This window comes from Delphinapterus leucas, chromosome 6, assembly GCF_059928025.1.
Source record: "Delphinapterus leucas isolate spDelLeu-1000000601 "Yukka" chromosome 6, BTC_Dleu_Yukka2, whole genome shotgun sequence".
Lineage (NCBI taxonomy): Eukaryota > Metazoa > Chordata > Mammalia > Artiodactyla > Monodontidae > Delphinapterus > Delphinapterus leucas.
Genome location: NC_143134.1, coordinates 81,072,182 through 81,089,969, shown reverse-complemented (window position 1 = coordinate 81,089,969; position 17,788 = coordinate 81,072,182). Strand labels below are relative to the sequence as shown.

General features: G+C 39.9%; 1 protein-coding gene across 1 annotated transcript in view; it reads right to left on the bottom strand.

Annotated features, from left to right (window-relative positions):
- Positions 1-17,788, bottom strand: part of PCSK5 (proprotein convertase subtilisin/kexin type 5) — a 316,119-nt gene that overhangs the window by 177,567 nt on the left and 120,764 nt on the right. Inside the window, exon 5 of the mRNA XM_022573484.3 lies at positions 15,372-15,448. Within this exon, the coding sequence (XP_022429192.1) occupies positions 15,372-15,448 (77 nt within the window). The remainder of the gene's footprint in view (positions 1-15,371; positions 15,449-17,788) is intronic.

Below are 17,788 nucleotides of genomic sequence, written 5' to 3'. Positions count from 1 at the left end.
AGTTTTTCCTTAAGTTGGTCCAATTATTTGATTTGCTTCTTTCCAAGTTATGCTAAATATTTAAGAAGTTTAACCTTAATTTTTAAGATCAACACTGTAGTTAATAAATGAGAATACAATAAGAAGATACTTATGTGTAATGAGACAGAGAGAGAGGGAGATTCATTTTCACTAGATTTCAAATATCTAAAGGAATTATCTCAAAAGTTCCATTAATCAGTAGTATTTGTGCATGGCCCATTTTCACCTTTTCATACAAAAATTACTCAGTGAAAACACTTGTTTTTAGGCTATACTACTTGATTTACCTCCTTACTTAAAGAAAGGCCAGCACATAATATCTGAAAGAAAAAAAACCCTAAATCAAAGGTTAATTAACTTATAATTTCTTCTCTGATGGCTAAGAATTAACAATCAGTTGATATTAATGAACACAGCCCACCGTAACTTGCAACATTTTCTTTCCATGCAAACTGAACTCTGTTTTTCAGAGTCTAAATGGAAACTCCTTAATTTTAGCTAAGGAAAATACTAACAAGTATTCCGTAGAAAGGGAAGTTTTCTTCCTGTTACTGAAACTATTAGTTATTTATAGTCATTTAAGACAAATAGAAACAAACAAACAAAAATGGCAGGGCAATTTTACACAGTAACTTGGAATATTAGAGTAAGGACAAATTAAAATTAACTTAAAACTTTTATTTCTGACACTGGTTTTAAATTCTTCACAAATAAAATCTGAGTATTTTGCGTTTCCTAGCCTTTTTTCCTTCCCTGGTTTCTCAAGGAAAAAAAGGGGCAATGGTCTTGCCACAGAGCAGGGATAGGCTGAAACTCAGCTTTCAATTGGGTTAAGTTAGTAATAAGCATAATGCATACCAAGATTACATGTTATAGTTAACAGTTGCAAAGCATGGTAGAATGATAACCACTTATTGAATGCCTATTATACACCAGTCTCCAACACAAACGAAGCATGCTATTTTCAGAGAGCTGTAAAAAAATTGATTAAAACTAGAGTATGATGCAGTATAAGTTAAAAAAAATAGTGGACATATTATGAATCCTTTGCATATATCTAAAGAGTTTGGACTTGGTCATAAAGGGCTTGAAGACAGAGTAAAAACATGTTCAGATTTGAAATTTAGATAAAGAAGAGGTTCTAGGGAAAATAAGAAATTTCTGGCTTCTCCCCTTAAAAAAAAGAAAAACCCAAAATGTCTAAACAGAAAGGTGCTTTTTATTCCAAAGCTTGTAAGGAGCCCACTAATACTAAGACACTTCCAGCCACTACAGACATTCTCGCAGTAATGATTATTCCCTCCCATCAGTCATTTTTCAAGTCCCAGGTCAAATGCCACCACCTACAGAAGACTTCCCTAAAATGTCTACCTACCTCCAGTGACAGCTCATCTAAACCTTATTTCTCTGGTCTGTAGCACTGGCTTACAATCGTTTGTTTGGTTCTGTATAAACAGAACTCTTTAGTTCAAATCTTGTTTTATGAGAAATACCACCATCTAAAATAGATTTTAATGAGGTTTTTAAAAAGGGGAAGTTTAGTTGAGGAAGATGGAGCTAGACCCATTCACGCAGCCTCTTGAGTGACAGTTGGAAAGCCTGTAAGATCCATCAACAGACTCTAAGGTTCCATGAAACACTTTTGGAAGAACAATGGTCTCCAAATCACATCTTGCCTAATGGCTTGTTTTAACTGTATTAGTTAAGTGATGGATCAAATCTTAAATTTCTACATATTCTAAGTATATCACCAGCTTGATTTTTAAGTGCTATTCTCCTAGTAGGTATTCAAAAAATCTTTTCTGAATGAAACTATATGCCATAACATAAGCACCAAATTCTCAAAAATAACAATTATTGCCATGAATTAAAAGTATCTATTACTTATGAACACTATATTCAAAAAAAGAACACCTAGTATCATGTTCCAAATTAGAGTGCATTATGTGATACAAAGAACATGAATTTGGAAGCCAGATTCACTTTCATGAGCTATGTAAACCTGCCTCGAATTTTATTTTCTTCCCCTGGAAAAAAGGGGACCGAAATAACATTTCATTTCGGGTTCTTTGCTGCAACTGAGTTAAGCAGAAAAGTACTTTGTTCAAAGGATACTGGGAAGCTCAGAATGGTTGGGAACACAGAAGACACAGAATTAGCAAGATGGAGGTGAAGGATCGAGAAAAACACCTGGCTGTTCTATGAGGGAGGATCTGCTGGGAGAAGGAGCGGGTGGGAAGAAAGAACACAAGCGAGTGAGAGCTTACTTGGCCCTTTTTGTCACCAGGCTGCACACGTGCTACTGATTTTTAGAATCTAGACCATATGGTTCATGTCCGAGACTAGAGCAGTGCAGGATGAGCAAATCACTATTGGATCTGGTAATTCCAGCCACCATACTGGAGAGTAGTCTTGGCTCTCCACCAAGACTCAAAAGACAGAACATTCCTTATACATAAAAAAGAATGCAGGGCTTCCCTGGTGGCGCAGTGGTTGAGAGTCCGCCTGCCGATGCAGGGGACACGGGTTCGTGCCCTGGTCCGGGAAGATCCCACATGCCGCGGAGCAGCTGCGCCCGTGAGCCATGGCCGCTGAGCCTGCGCGGCCTGTACTCCGCAACGGGAGAGGCCACAACAGTGAGAGGCCCGCGCACGGCAAAAAAAAAAAAAAAAAAAAAGAATGCAGACACTGGGGGACCAAAACAACTACCTACTACCTATCTGATACGAATTTTTATAAGTCAAGTGAGAACACATGTAAAAATGCTTTGTGAACTATAAAGTTCTAAATAAATTATTATCCTTGGTAGATGGCTCCTCTGTATTTGAGAAGGTGAAATCTGAAATGGCTTGAAAGGACTAACACCAGTCGAGGGAACCAGAAAACCTGCTCTTTTTTCTCATCTCTCATGGAAAACATATACTGACCCTGCTGAAATCTATTTAAACTTTGCTGAGTTTATAGCCCAAGGCAAAAGTAGCCAGGGTTTCTTTGGGGGACAAAGTTGTTCTCCACTCTCCTGCCCAAATTATGTACCAAGCTCCTCAAGGCTATAGAACTGCTCACAGGAAAACCAAATAAGCAGCTCATGTACATTGGATGACATGGCCATGACTTTTCAAGTATGAACAACATGTAGTGTTGGTCGCTGTATCAGCACAGTTATGCTTGGTACGGCTCAAAACATCCTCTCAGTTTAGAAAAGGATCACTCAATTTTATTAAACAACTTACCTAACAGTTACTTGGGCCTCCGTCCCCCATTCACAATGTCCTGGTTTACTCCAAATACACGTGTGGGAAATCTATGTGTATTATATTCATATAGATTTCAGAAACCTATACATCTTATTAAAAAACATGTGAATTTAAGATGAGTACCACTGTTAACAAAGTTGACTTTCCGAGCATAAGTGAAAACAACATCTCCCTGACAAGAGACAGGGAAAAAACGTAACAGATATGAAGTTGTTGTGTGCATTCTGTTTCAACCAAGTGAATTAAATGAACTTAGTATACCGTATAGTTGAAATAAGTTTTACAATGTGGATTTTAACAGAAGCTCGTAGAAACACTATGAGAAAACTGGATGATGATAAATGGAATCAGTTGATAGAAAAATAGTACGTATGATCATAAAATCTGGAAAAAGGAATATCCATATAATTTGCAAAGGCATACCTGAATAACTGCTTATATTTGCATTTGAGCTACAAAGATTTCAACAAATACGAATGAACACTCCTACAAGTACACCAGCAAAATAGGTCTTGTTCCCATACTTCCATGTTGTAGAATGTGGTTCCACCATTATAACGCCACTAGTATTACTCCCTGTAGAGGCTGAACAATTTGACACAAATTCAACCAATCGAAAATTAAGCCACAGTTGCTATGGCATCTCTCTATTGGGGAAAACTATAGTCACAATAACTGGGGCCTCTACTGTCCCATAAATGGTAATGCTTCAAACCGGATGATGAGCCAAATGCATGGTTGTTAATGGAGTGGCTTCTGAGATGTGGGGACCCTTTGGGGACCCCTTTTGCCTCCATTTGAATTAAATTTCAACCAAATCAAGTCCTCTAATTCTCTGATCTTTTTCATTCCAAACCCCAGCTCTTTCTCTGATGCTCCACTACCCAGCCCCCCACAATACTTCTTATGTGTTGCGTGAGATGGGCGGATAAGAGAGAGAAGAAAACAAGTGTTTTTGTTTCAAATCTTTCTCTTTCCTCTGAAAAGCATTAAAGGGATCTGTCATTCATTTAGGAAGGAAATAAATTCTATGAAAGAGTCAGATAGCCAATAAAATTAACAACACAAGTCACAGTTAAAGCTGCTGAACCATTCAAGTTCTAGTCAGATCACCCAGTACAAACTATATACACTGGTGCCAAGACCAGGTGATTACTGGCGACAAATGTGTTCTTTCTCTGCACGATGGCAACAAAATACTAGAGCCTACGGGAAGATCAAGGTATCAGGATAGTGGAAAAAGAGGGAGATTTGTGATACAGGGGTGGGGGGGCGCTGCTGGAGGGTTGTGGAGAAAATAAGTCTATATTTGGCAATCCAGACAGGTGTCGGAGGGGGTGTGATCCAGTGAGAATGAATCTCAGAAAGGGAAAACGAACCAAGAGCAAAAAGGTCATACAAAATCTGTAGTAGTCATCTACTCTCAGCCCAGGATGTCACCACAGGTACTTTATCTGCACTTCATGCAAATTCAAATGCATTTACTAGCATACGTAAATTATATGCAGATGGTGTAAGGATCTCTAAAAGCAGAAGAGGTAAACTCTTCTGGCAAAGGTCAGTCTTTTCTAAAATTCGTGAGATGGCATCTTGTGATGAGAACATGAGGCAGAGAAAGCAGGGATTCAGGGAAATCCCCTGCAAAATCACCAGTAGTCAACTGCTCCCAATTCCTTCAAGTTATTTTAGGTGTTCTATAGGCAAGATAATTCACCACAATTTCCCAAAGCAGGACACATCTTCAAGACTCTACACCCGTCTGAGGGCAGGAAAAGGTTTCTGATTCCCACAGGCTCTCCTGGGTCTCAGTTTCTTCCTCCTATAGAGATTCTTCCTTTCCCAGCCCACATTTCCAGAGCACTCTCAAGGGCTGTCATGTAAGTGGAAAAACATTGGGACAGTGTCTCTTAGGTTATGTGATTCCAACTTCAAACAGTCCATATCTCCATAGAGAGAAAATTCACTACCTGCCGTCTGAGGATCAGACTAAAACTTCATCTTATTACTCTTTATCACCCTTAATAAGATTAGCAACATCCATACCTGGGGCAATTTTACAGAGTTTACCAAAACATTTATCTGCATTAACATGATGACCAGCTGATACTCATTCAAATTTTTTTAACGCTGTTAATATATACTAGTAGAATTGTTTAAGGACAGAGACCCAAGCTCCAGTTTCCACATGGCACCCTCTGATCAGACCATACCTGAAGTCTTCCTATTTTTTTAACACTATAAAGCTTTCTGGGCCATGTGCCTGCCTTTGAGTCTCTTAAAGTGACATTAGCTGACTCCCTTGCTATAGCAAGCTCCGAATAATTAGCCCAGAGTGTCATTTGGGTGGTCTTCATTGATTTCCATAGAACAAATACCACTGTGAAGTCAGAGCTGTACAATTATTTTCTGTAATAAAGGATTTTTGTTACTTGGCCAAAGTTACGTGTACATAAGGTGTTGACCACCTTTGTGGACCAATTCCCTCTCTCTGGAGAAACAGGGCTCAGAGCACCAGCACTCGGTAAAGCCAGGCTGCTGGGTATTTACTGAATACAGCAGTAAGGCATTCTGGTAAATGCAGTTCTTCCCAGGTAGTAAGCTTACTGAAGCATGTGCTCAACACAGGAATTAATTTCTCATCTACTTGACCACAGGTTAATTGACTATGCAGGCGAACAGATGGCGCGAGAACAAATGAGCTCAAATTGTGCGTCTGCCACGTGGTGACATTAGCCACTTTACTTCACCCCTCCAGGCTCGCTCTCCAACTGTGTGTTGCTGTGAGCGGTAAAGGAGACAACATACTGACGTGCTCACTGTATTAGCAGCTCCTTACACTGCATTCAAACGCAGCCAAGTAGCAACCCCATAGGCTTATGGATTTTTTGGTTGTTTAAGTCAAACAGGGTCATCGAGATACTGATGCGGCAGGAGGAGACATTGATAAGAACGCTTCTCCAAGGCCACAGATATAATGAACAGCAAGGCTGGGACTGGTACCCAGGTCTCACCCAAAATCAGGACATTTTTTTCCTCTATCACCTTGCCTTCTTTGGTGACCTATTTTATGAGATAAGAACTAAGCAAATATGTCCTGATCTAAGACATACTTTCTACCTTTCCATCTTTTATTGAGGATTATAATTGAAATGCACAGCTACCGCAGATGTTATACACACACATACTTAAGTACACTGGAACAATAGACTTCTATTGTAATTAACTGTACTGCTAAAACGTAAAAACTACAACATCTCCCTTAGCTTGTAAAAACAAAATTCTAACTTCAGTCCTTTATCTTAGAGGGCATTTGATTTGAATAGGAAGGCAACCAATATCTAAATAATATCTTAATACTGAAATGAACCATCAACCAGTTTGCAGTTTGATTATATTTTCAGCATGTTCTTCTGGTATCTATACAATGAGTGAGAAAGAAAACAAGGGTTCTTTTCTCCTCAGTCTGCCTTCCTGTTCAGCCTGTGGACACTGGCTGATCACATTTGAAAGGTCCTGGATGCCTCCTCTACTGCTCTGTAATAATACAAATAACACACTGGTAGCATTGACCTCTCAAGGTCTTCGTGCTTTCGATTTTACATATTTCTGGATATAAGGAAAGATGAGAAAATAGAAGGATCCAAGGTGGAAGTTAGAGGAGAAGATGAAAAGAGAAAGATAAATAAGTATACCTGTCTGGAACCCTGCTCAAATGCTTAATCCATATTTAAAAAGGATACTTATCTCTTTCCCTTACTGTAATTTCCATCTGCTTTAGAGACCTCAGGAATTCATGAGTTTGTTTTTTAAATAAGAAATTTAAATTGAAGCAACGATCAATTATTCATGTCAATAGTGCAGTGGGTTAGCACAAATTAAACCCAAACCTTACTGTAACCTATAGCATCAGGCCCTTTATCAAAACTGGTACCGTGAGCCCCAAGAGATTATGTCCCCAAATCCTTGAGGAGAACACATTGAAACTGACAAAGGAAACAACAAAGGGCTTGAAGGCTGCATCATCATGATTATGAGCCCTGGAATAATTAATACAATATTTTATAAAAATAAATACTTACACTTCAGGTGTCAGGTATATAGGAATTTGAGGTTAGATAACCATTTTCTGTATTTACTCAGCTCTCATTAAATAATAAATAAACAGCCATTAAGACAACTCCTATGGACATAGTTATTTTCTTTCTTAGATGTGTCTGCGCTCTTTTATACTGGGTATAAAAACTTATTCCAGACACTTATATCTTAGTATTAAAAAATGTATTCAAGGGACTTACATAGAGAAGCAGACAGGATTTGGGGAACCCTGCAGGACTTGCAGGATTCCTCAAAAGGTGCCACACTTGTTCAACCTTCCACCTTCTGCACCTGCATAATTCCTTCTTTCTCTGCCACTCACGTCACTTCCCCTGTGAAGCCTTCTCTCCCGAGTTGGATGTCCTCCAGTGAGTTTTCACAGCATCTGCGAACTTACTTCTTTTAAAAAAACCTTCGCTGTTGTAAATGGGGTCACGTGTACCAAGATAGGGAATAGAGAGGCAAGGAAAGGTGCCTGGAAGATGCAGGGAAGAATGCAGCATTCTGGACAAGCAACACTGGGAAGCCCTTGGGTCTAAGAAGCCCTGGGGAGGAAGTGGTCATTGAATTCACAAATGGCAATCCTTAGGAGGTCAGCCTTAGGGCCACCTAAGGGGAGTTATGATCTTTTGGGATGCAGCTAACCCCCAGTGGCTCAGCAAGGAGGGAACAGAGAACAAATACCTTTTCTTTACCCTTCTGCATCCCACTGATGTCCTGCTTGGGTGTTCCACTGGCCAAACCCAATGGGAAGCCAGAGGGCAAGGGAGTCCCTTAATGCAGTCCTCAGAGGTCAGCTTTCTGGGGTACAGAGCAGGGTAGAGGGTAAAAAAATAAAGCGATCCAGCACAAGGTCCATTATATATAACACCATTTAATAGTTACTACTTCGGGACACATCTCGCTAATTCATCTAGACAAGCCAGTTAAGGTAGATACTCTTGTAACTTTTGTATGACTGAACAGACATTTCATAACCCAAACTAAACTGGAAAACATCTTCTCAGCATCTTTCCTTGCCTCTCTATTCCCTATCTTGGTATATGTAACCCCATTTACAATAGCGAAGGTTTTTTTTGTTTTTTTTTTTTTGCGGTACGCGGGCCTCTCACCGTTGTGGCCTCTCCCGTTGCGGAGCACAGGCTCCGGATGCGCAGGCTCAGTGGCCATGGCTCACGGGCCCAGCCGCTCCACGGCATGTGGGATCTTCCCAGACTGGGGCACGAACCCGTGTCCCCTGCATCGGCAGGCGGACTCTCAACCACTGCGCCACCAGGGAAGCCCCTAATAGTGAAGGTTTTTATAAAAGAAGTAAGTTCGCAGATGCTGTGAAAACTCACTGGAGGGCATCCAACTCGGATGCAGGAGGTGAGAGAAGGCTTCACAGGGGAAGTGACATGAGTGGCAGAGAAAGAAGGAATTATGCAGGTGCAGATGGTGGAAGGTTGAACAAGTGTGGCACCTCTGGGGAACCCCGCAAGTCCTGCAGGGTAGATAAATAAAGTGGGGGGAAGTGGTGGACAGAGAGCAGAGCAGACTTGAGGGAAGAGTGGGGTCATGAAGCGTTTTGCATTTTAACAAAATTTCAAGATACTACAAGATTTTAATATTCTTATTTTGGTTCTAAAATATCACTTGGGCAGCAGGATGGGGTTGAGACTGGAGACAGGGAAACCATCTAGGAGATTTTCCCAGGAGGAAGGTGAGAGAAGGGGATTAGACTAACAGAAGGCTAGTGTGGATGGATGGAATGGGGGAGTCTCTGGAGAGTTATTAAAGAGAAGGATTTAAATGGTGAGGATGGTCAGGACTTGTGACTACCAGCTGGTGAGGGAAGGGACGGGCTGGCTGGCTTCTGGTCCGAGAGAAGCCATTTCCTATTGTTACTCAACTTTCTGTGAGGCCCCAGACCGAGACCACTTCCCAGAAGCTAGAAGACAGTCCAAAATGTTACTTATCTCAACATATTACATTATGAATCTATGGGAGAGAGACAAGTTTTCTACAATATTTGTTGCAGGTTCTTTCATGGACATAAAATCTATAGCTGTATATGAAAAGGATCAGATATGTTTCACAGTTGTCTCTTTTGTACACATTTGGCCTCTGGTACATACATTTGTAGTCAGCATTATATAAATTCACGTGCTAATCATTGATCAAGTAACTACTATATAGTACACTGTAGTGTTATTTTGCAAAAGGATTAGGGGAAAATTTTCAAAAATGTATGGAAAAAACAAATCAGCCTCTGATAATGGCCTCACTTCCTTTTGGTAGGTTTTGTCTGAGCTACCTATAGCTATAGGATAGTTTTATCCGAACATGTTTGGCTGAATGCTGGGTATGAAGAAATAGTGCTTCTGTCTCTTAAGGTGGTAGATTTAACGTGTTGTTTTCTCTCTAGTATTGAGTTAAAATAATTCCTGTATAGGTAGACAACACTGCCTACATTTATCGGCTTTGCTTTGCAACGCTATTTCCTGACAATAGTTCTCATCCGCAGGCATGAGAAAGAAAAGGCCACACAACATGGCGACATTCTAAAAACCAGAAATGGGGCTTCCCTGGTGGCGCAGTGGTTGAGAGTCCGCCTGTCGATGCAGGGCACACGGGTTCGTGCCCCGGTCCGGGAGGATCCCACATGCCGCGGAGCGGCTGGGCCCGTGAGCCATGGCCGCTGAGCCTGCGCATCCGGAGCCTGTGCTCCGCGGCGGGAGAGGCCACAACAGTGAGAGGCCCGCGTACCGCAAAACAAACAAACAAACAAATAAAAACTAGAAATGATGTGTGAAAAGGACACTAAAGATGAGCAGACGTGTATTTCCATCCACCCTGGTTAAATCTTCAGGGAAACAGAGAAAAGCAACAAAAATGAAAAATCCATTCCTTTTGGAAATGAGTCTTTAACCTATAGGTTGGTTTGTTTTGAAAGGGAATTAGATTCTGGGCCCACATATCACACATTCAAGATACACAGTGTGGTCTCATCTCCCACTAAGTATGTTGCTATGACTCAAGCACAGGGAATATTTAAAAAGAAGCAACCTAGGGAAGGAAAAATCTAACTCAGACATCAATAATTCATTTATCAGAAATGGGAGTAGTAGTATGAAATGCCAGGAGACTTTCATTTATAGGGAGGCGTTTTCTATTTTAAGCCTAGAATAATGCAGTCAGCTTTATTCTACAAGTTAATACGAATGGAGGCAAAGCGGAATGGGACAGCAGGTTTTATGGTCTCCCCTAATAATGCTATTTCTTTAGCATCTGTTATTTAGGTTTGACACACCACCATCTGGGGACTTGAAAAAGCGATAAGAAAAGGATTTTTATAACTTTTTTACTTCAGAGGTGATTTTCTTCACCCCAAAGCTTTAGTGCTAGAAATGTAATCGGGTAAATCTGAGAGATGTGATCTGCATGAAGTTTTGAGGGTGCATTGTCTCTTAGTAGAGTCATCCCTCAGTATCCATGGGACATCGGTTCCAGGCCCCCCCTGCAGATACCAAACTCCGTGGAAGCTCAGGTCCCTTACACAAAATGACACAGTTCAGTTAACATCTCCGTATCCTTAGGTTCCACATCTATGGTTAGGAAGAGCCAACTATAGGACCCAAAACCCTTCAGGTCACGGCTTCTTACTAAGTCGTCTCCTAATTCAACCTATTAGTTAGTAGTCTATATTATTGCATCATTGTATCCCCCAAGCATTTAGCACAGAGCCATTCACAAAAGTAGCATCTTAATGAGTACCTGCTGAATGAATGAACAAACGCACCCAGGTGTAAATAATTCCAATATGCTCTGAAGCCTACTGGTCAGACTGTACAATGAGGAGGTACTTGCACAGCATATGCCTCAACTTTTTCATTCAGGCAATGTTTAGAAATTCCTCCCCCTCACTAACTCACTTCAAATTCAAGGACTCATGGTCCACTAAAGGGAGACAGAGTATTGGAATTAAAGAAAAGCAGATTTACTGTAGACCAAATGAGCCACAGTTCCCAGCCCCTGAAGAAGCAGAAAACATATCTAAACCTCTAACCTTGGAAATAAACAAAGACTTCCAAGCCTTAATTGAAATGTGAAATGTTCATATGCACATATTTTGAGATAATAGTAATTTTTAACTGATTATTTTTCGAGAACTGGATATAGGAATTGAACACATAATTATAATAACAGCTATAATTACCTAGTGCCTATTAGATAGTCAGCCCTATGCTTGGTGTTTTACATATTTTATTGCTAATCTTTGGAAGTATTATTATGCCCATTTTAGATATTTTTAAAAATACTAAAGCTCAGAATAGTTAGGCCTAAAGACCATAAAGCTATTAAGGTGAACCAAGGATAAAAGTCAACTCTCTTAAACTACAAACCACTCTTTATTTCCTGATGCCAAATGACTTCTATTGAAACAGAATTAACTATCTGTGGATCCACACTTAAAGACAGATCCATCAGTCATATTTATAATTATGGTCTAATGAGCAGAGAGGATATTTTAACCCTAAATGTCTGAATACATGCTTGTGGTTGGCCAAGAAAAAACTGGGCAGCAGTACTGATAGGAGATAAAGGGACATGTGATGCCCCAGGTGACTGCTGATTTTCATAAAACAGAGGTTGGAGTGGTGGTGTTGTCCCTCTGAAAATGCCCCATTTCACTGTCAAGGCTACAAACTAAGCACACATCCAGAACAATGCCTGTGTCCTCCAACACTCAAACCCACACTGCACTCAATGAACCATGAACAGTACTTAGAATGAGTCAAAGCAGGACACACTAGAATACCCCAGAGGAAGCGGGATGGTAGTGACTCTTCCCAAACAAAAGTCTTGGGGAGCTGCCAAGTTGGAAAGGAATCTTCACGAAGGATACAGTTTTTAAAAGGCAGCCTGTAAAAAGCCATCAAAGCGAACACTCAAAGAATTGTCTTCACACACAGCCTTTGCAGTTAGCACTGTCAGTCACAGGACAGATAGGCCCTTGGAGAACAGTCACCATTACCACTGAGTTTCGATGCAAAAGTCACCACATGTAGATTCAGACAGAACTGGCTACAGGGCACAATACACTTTCAGTTTCCACCTACAGCCCCTCTTGTCCCTTCATACCCTGTACAAGGATACTGTGGGTGTTAACTTGATCTCGACTTTCCTCTAGCTTTCCTGTTTATCTTTTCTCTATACACACAAATGTTGATGGGATAACTTTAGCTAACAGATATGGTACAATCAGTTCTACTATCATGCTTGCCTTGAAAACACACATTTCTTCCAATAACACTGATATATTAGAGAGTGATTTGAGTATAATGTGAAATTTGCATTTGTTTATGCACAATTTTGTCCCAGAAACTCTAGGTGACTGTAGAAAACAGACCTAGTTGCACTGAGCACTGTAGGAATGCACGAAACACACAGAGCTGCACACCTTAGGAGCACAATGGTCCACATGTGTCTACATCTGGTGCTGTTACTTCCTCTTTGACCTCAGATAACCCTCCTTCCACTTCAGAATAACTTGCAAGCTGCCATGCTTCCAAAAACCATCCTGGAGGGTAGCCTCCACTCTGCTTATTTTCCCCCTTCCTCCCAGCCTATTTTGTTATTTTCCTCTCTACTCTCTGTTCTTCTTCAAAGTTTTCAGCTTTATCTCTTTTTTCTTCCTCTTTTTTTTCTTGCACACAGAGTGGCAGGCATGTGAGTAGAAGTAGATGCAATGGGTACACACTTCCATAAGCAAATTTCAGGTCTTATTCAAGATGAAGTGCCAGGAGGGGCAGTAAAGGTGTCAGGGAGTGGGAGATACAAACTATTGGGTGTAAGATAGGCTACAAGGATGTATTGTACAACACGGAAAATATCGCCAATATTTTGTAAAAACTGTAAGTGGAGTGTAACCTTTATAAACTGTATAAAAAATTTAAAAAGAACAGTGCAACTTAAGAAGTCAGTGTCACAAGAGAATTGTATTATAAACATACTAGTTAGAATTTAATTTCATGATAAGATGCAGATTAAGTATAAAATTGATGGAAACGGACTTTGAACCCAGCCTCGCTATGAATCATATCCTTACTATTTTGAAGGATCAGACTGGCACGCAGTCTCGAGCCTTCTTTATGACAGGATGTGAAAGGTCAGCTCAGCGCTCTGTATTCTCCAAATATTTTGGTCAATAATTCAGCCTTTCTTCCTCTCAAATTTACTGTTATTGAAACCAATTATCTCTAGTTACAACTCATTTAAATGACAGATACTTGGATCATTTTCCTTTTCATTACCATAAGGGCTCTGGCCTTGTGTATAATATGCAGAGCAAGAGTTTATAAACAAACCACTTGAGTTTGATTCTTTGTTTCCTAACTTCTTCATCGCTTACTACCTGTTTAACCCTTATCCACTTGACCTGTCTGAGCCTTTTTTTTCCTTCACTTCTAAGGGCTGAATTCAAAAAAAGATAATTTAAAGAAGGACTTTTTTAAATTTAAAAAATTAAAAAAAACGATTAAGTGCCACATTTATTATAGTTTTATAAATTTCTTAACCACTTAACATGAATAAAGTGTTAACATGAAGAAGTTTTAATAGGTCCCTATCATTTTTCTGTGTCATTGATGAAGCTTCTAAGCTTTTCCTATTACTCTATGGTTTTAGACTTTGCAGAGTGCAAGTATTTTTAGGAGTACATGTGTCACACTAGAGTAGAATGGACTGGAGAGTGAAATTTATCGGTGACCTTTTAAGTATGGAAGCTTCAAGTTTCTTCTTCAGTGTTTCATGCTAGTTTGCAAATTAGGTTAAATAAATTAGCTCACATTGACTCAAATTATAACCCTTTGTGTGAAATTGACCATAACTTTAAACAGTGTAATCTAGACAGTAATGACCAGGCTTGAAAGAAAATGATCCAGTTTACTTTAGGTCCCTTTCTCTTTTTGTTTGGAAAGTTCTGGAAAATTCTATCTACATCAATTTGTATATTAATGCTTTCACCACTGAATTTGATTTATAATATTGACTCATTCATATTAAAAAACAGCATATTTTTCACAGTAACTTTTTTGAGGCTTCTTTGTAAATGGTAAGAAGAGGGGAAAAAAAAAGAAAAACCCATGTACAGTCACAATTATCTAGGCCACACTGGTTTTATCTAAACTTACTGACTTACTTAAATAATACCAGCTGAGAAACTTTTCCCTACAGAAAAATGCAGGCTAGAAATAGTACATAATAAATGGGTAAAGCACCTCTCTTTATAACTTCTGTGATTCCAAACAAAAACATGTAAATAAAACTTCAAATGATAGTATCTAAATCACAGCATTATCCTGGAGAAACTGCAGTAAAAGCAAAAAAGTTAATGTGATCTAGAGATTAGAAACACCTACTAATCTTTTAAAAATACCTGGATCATCGTAAGCAAGAAATGGATGTGTATTTCATTTGCTTTCAAAAAACACACTGTACTAACTGGAAAGTGTAAACGTGGTTACTCTTGACTGTGAGGATAAGAAAGGTAATGTGTTCCATACGTGGCAAACCATATAGGTATTTCAGGCATATTAGTAAAAAACACAATCACTACAAAGTAGAAAAGAAAAAGAAGCAAATCAGAAAGCACTGGCAGAGACCTCAAGCACAGCATTCAATCAAATGCGTTGAACTTAACAGAATAAAGTAACCCTCTCGGGGGGTACTTTGTTTTGCCTCTCCCTTTAGCACCCCTATCCCTAAACAAATGGGTCACAGTCCAATGAACACCTGAGGAATATTCCCCAACCGCACCCTCAAGTCATTCCCCAGAGTTCTCTCTGCAACCACTCTTACTATGTGGACCACGCCTTTTTATATCCAGAAGCTTTAGCAGAAAGACACTTGTTTATCTTGGAGCAAATTAGGGATCAAAAAAGTACTTCCCTCCGCAAGAGCAGAAAACAAAGCTCCCTGCCAGCCACATACCAGGTACCCCCACTTGGGCCTTACTTGTTCTCGTTGCTCGCGTCATAACGAGGCATGGGGTCTAAGTCGTTCCCATTCACGTCACAACTCGCCAGAGCATCCTATGGTCACAGAGGAGAGAGAGAAAGGAGACAGACGTTCATTAATTAGCCATGCACCTGAAGGCTCATACCTCCTTAAACACATTTCTGCAAGAGAGTAATTAGAGTAAATAATACACTCACGGTCCGGTGGTGTCAGGATGCCTTCTTCTGTAATAATCAGGGTCATATCTTTCCCCATGAAGGTGAAGAAATAGTCTCTACAGACCAAAGATGTGCCCAGTCCACTCTTGCCGGCACTTTTCCCTCATACCTAGCACTGACCCCTCACCCCAGTGCTTTGAAGATGTCCTCGACAACCACCTTCTCTGCAAAGTACTGCTAGAACACCTAGAAGGCAGTGATTTATTCTTCGCCGACTCTCTCTGTACTCCTTACTTCATTTCTTGGGTGTGCAAATTCCTTATCACAATTCAAAGATTTTTGGAGACACAAATCATTCACAAATAATTGGCAAGCCACTTAAAAATCATCATTAGAAATCTATTATATCAGGTATCTTGGGACCTCTATTAGGCAATATTTGTCTGGTTTCAGATGTTTTATCTACTATAAAAGGGTCTACAATTCAAGACTTCGTACTAACACCAAATGGTCTTTCGCCCCAACAAAAATAATGACCAAAATTTTGTTATATGTCAAAGTTTCAAAATGAAGAAGTTTCTCTGAAACCAAAGCTGAATTTATTTGTTTGCTTTTTTAAATGATTGTGAAAAATCTTCAAATTACTAAAAAAAAAAAATTAATGGATTGTTCCATCATCTAAATTTATATCACCATAGATAGAACTAATTTAGGATGTTTTGAATTTTCTGATGCTTTATGATGATTTATTTCTGTTATCAGTTTTAGTGAAAGTAAATGCTATCTTTGTTTTCTGTCTTTATCAAAGGCTCTTGTTTCTGAAAATAACTTAAAGTACATGGAGTCTGAAACGTTTGGGGGGAGTAAGCAAAACACACGTGACATATAAAGGTGATAAGTCTCTGCTTCCCGTACAAAGGAACATACAAAGCAGCCCACCTCAGCAGTCATTACAGCATGAAGGATAATGCTGTGCGATTTCACTTATAAGGAAACAGAAGCCCGAGACAGGTTACGTGACTTGGCCAAAGGCATGAAACGAATTGCCTATGGCATTAAGACTGGAACCCAGCCACCCCATCCAATGTGCTTTTCTCTACTCTTCACCAGCTCCAACATTAGGGGAATCAAAAGGGCACCAGTACTGGTAATTGCACAGGTGAATTCTGGAGAATTTTCTTTCCGGGGAGAGAAAAGTGAGAAAGGTAAAGAATGCAATCACGTTTAGGTTAAGGCTCTTTGTGTTTAACCAAATGCATTTCTATGCAGTGCGGAGAAGGAACACCCTCTAAAAACTGCATTGCATACGATAAGAAAGACTTCTTTGCTAGGCAGTGGACAGCCACAGTTCTGTTCTTTATATGACCTGGGCTAACTCACTTTAGTCTTCAGGCCTCAGTGTCTACCCTATCAAATGAGGAGGCTGAACTGAAGTTCCTTTCTAGCTCTAAAATTCCATTCTGTGAAGAGACACAAGTTTATCTGAGTGTGCTTGGAGGCCAGGGTAAGGGCAGCCAATCAAGTGTCTTGTACAAATGAGAACTAAATGAACTTGCATTTCCTTCTCTCTCTCTCTCTGTTTTTCAACCTTAGGGAAAATCATCTAATTTAGGAGAAACTGTTTCAACATTTCATTGTAAAAATTGATTTGTGAAGTTTCTTAGCTGAATTTTTGAAACAAAAAGGGCAACAGGGTAGAATACTGAGAGACAAAGCAGTTAAAGTTGATAAAAGTATAAGGTGATATTGGGTGGTCCTGAGTGAAGGTCTTCGTAAGGTCAGAAATATGGGTGGCTGTGTGAGCCAGTGGTAGTTTCTGATGTGTCAAGGAAGTGACTTGGAAGTATTTTATGTGCAAAGATAAAAAGAGAATCTTTTCAGGTTTGAGGGCCAAAAGGAAAACTAAGAGAAAGTAAGTGTCACGCAATAAGTGAGACTGAGCAAATGAAAAATAAACATTGGAGAGCATATATGGCCATCGCTACCTAAATGGTTTCATGAGGAAATGAAGCGGCAGATGAGAAAGAAGCCAGAGGAGAGATGGTCAGAGAGACAGATACAGGGAGTCATTCCCACAGTGCAGGGAAACCATGTCTTCCCATGCTGGAGAGAGAGAGAGTGACAGAGAGAGAGAGAGGGGGAGATATAGCAGACTTCAAGAGGACAGTATGTCCGCCTTGAGGAAAAGGCCATGTCCATTCTGAGTGAGTCCAGGACAAGGGGCCACCACTGTGTCCACCAGTTACCGGGGAGCAA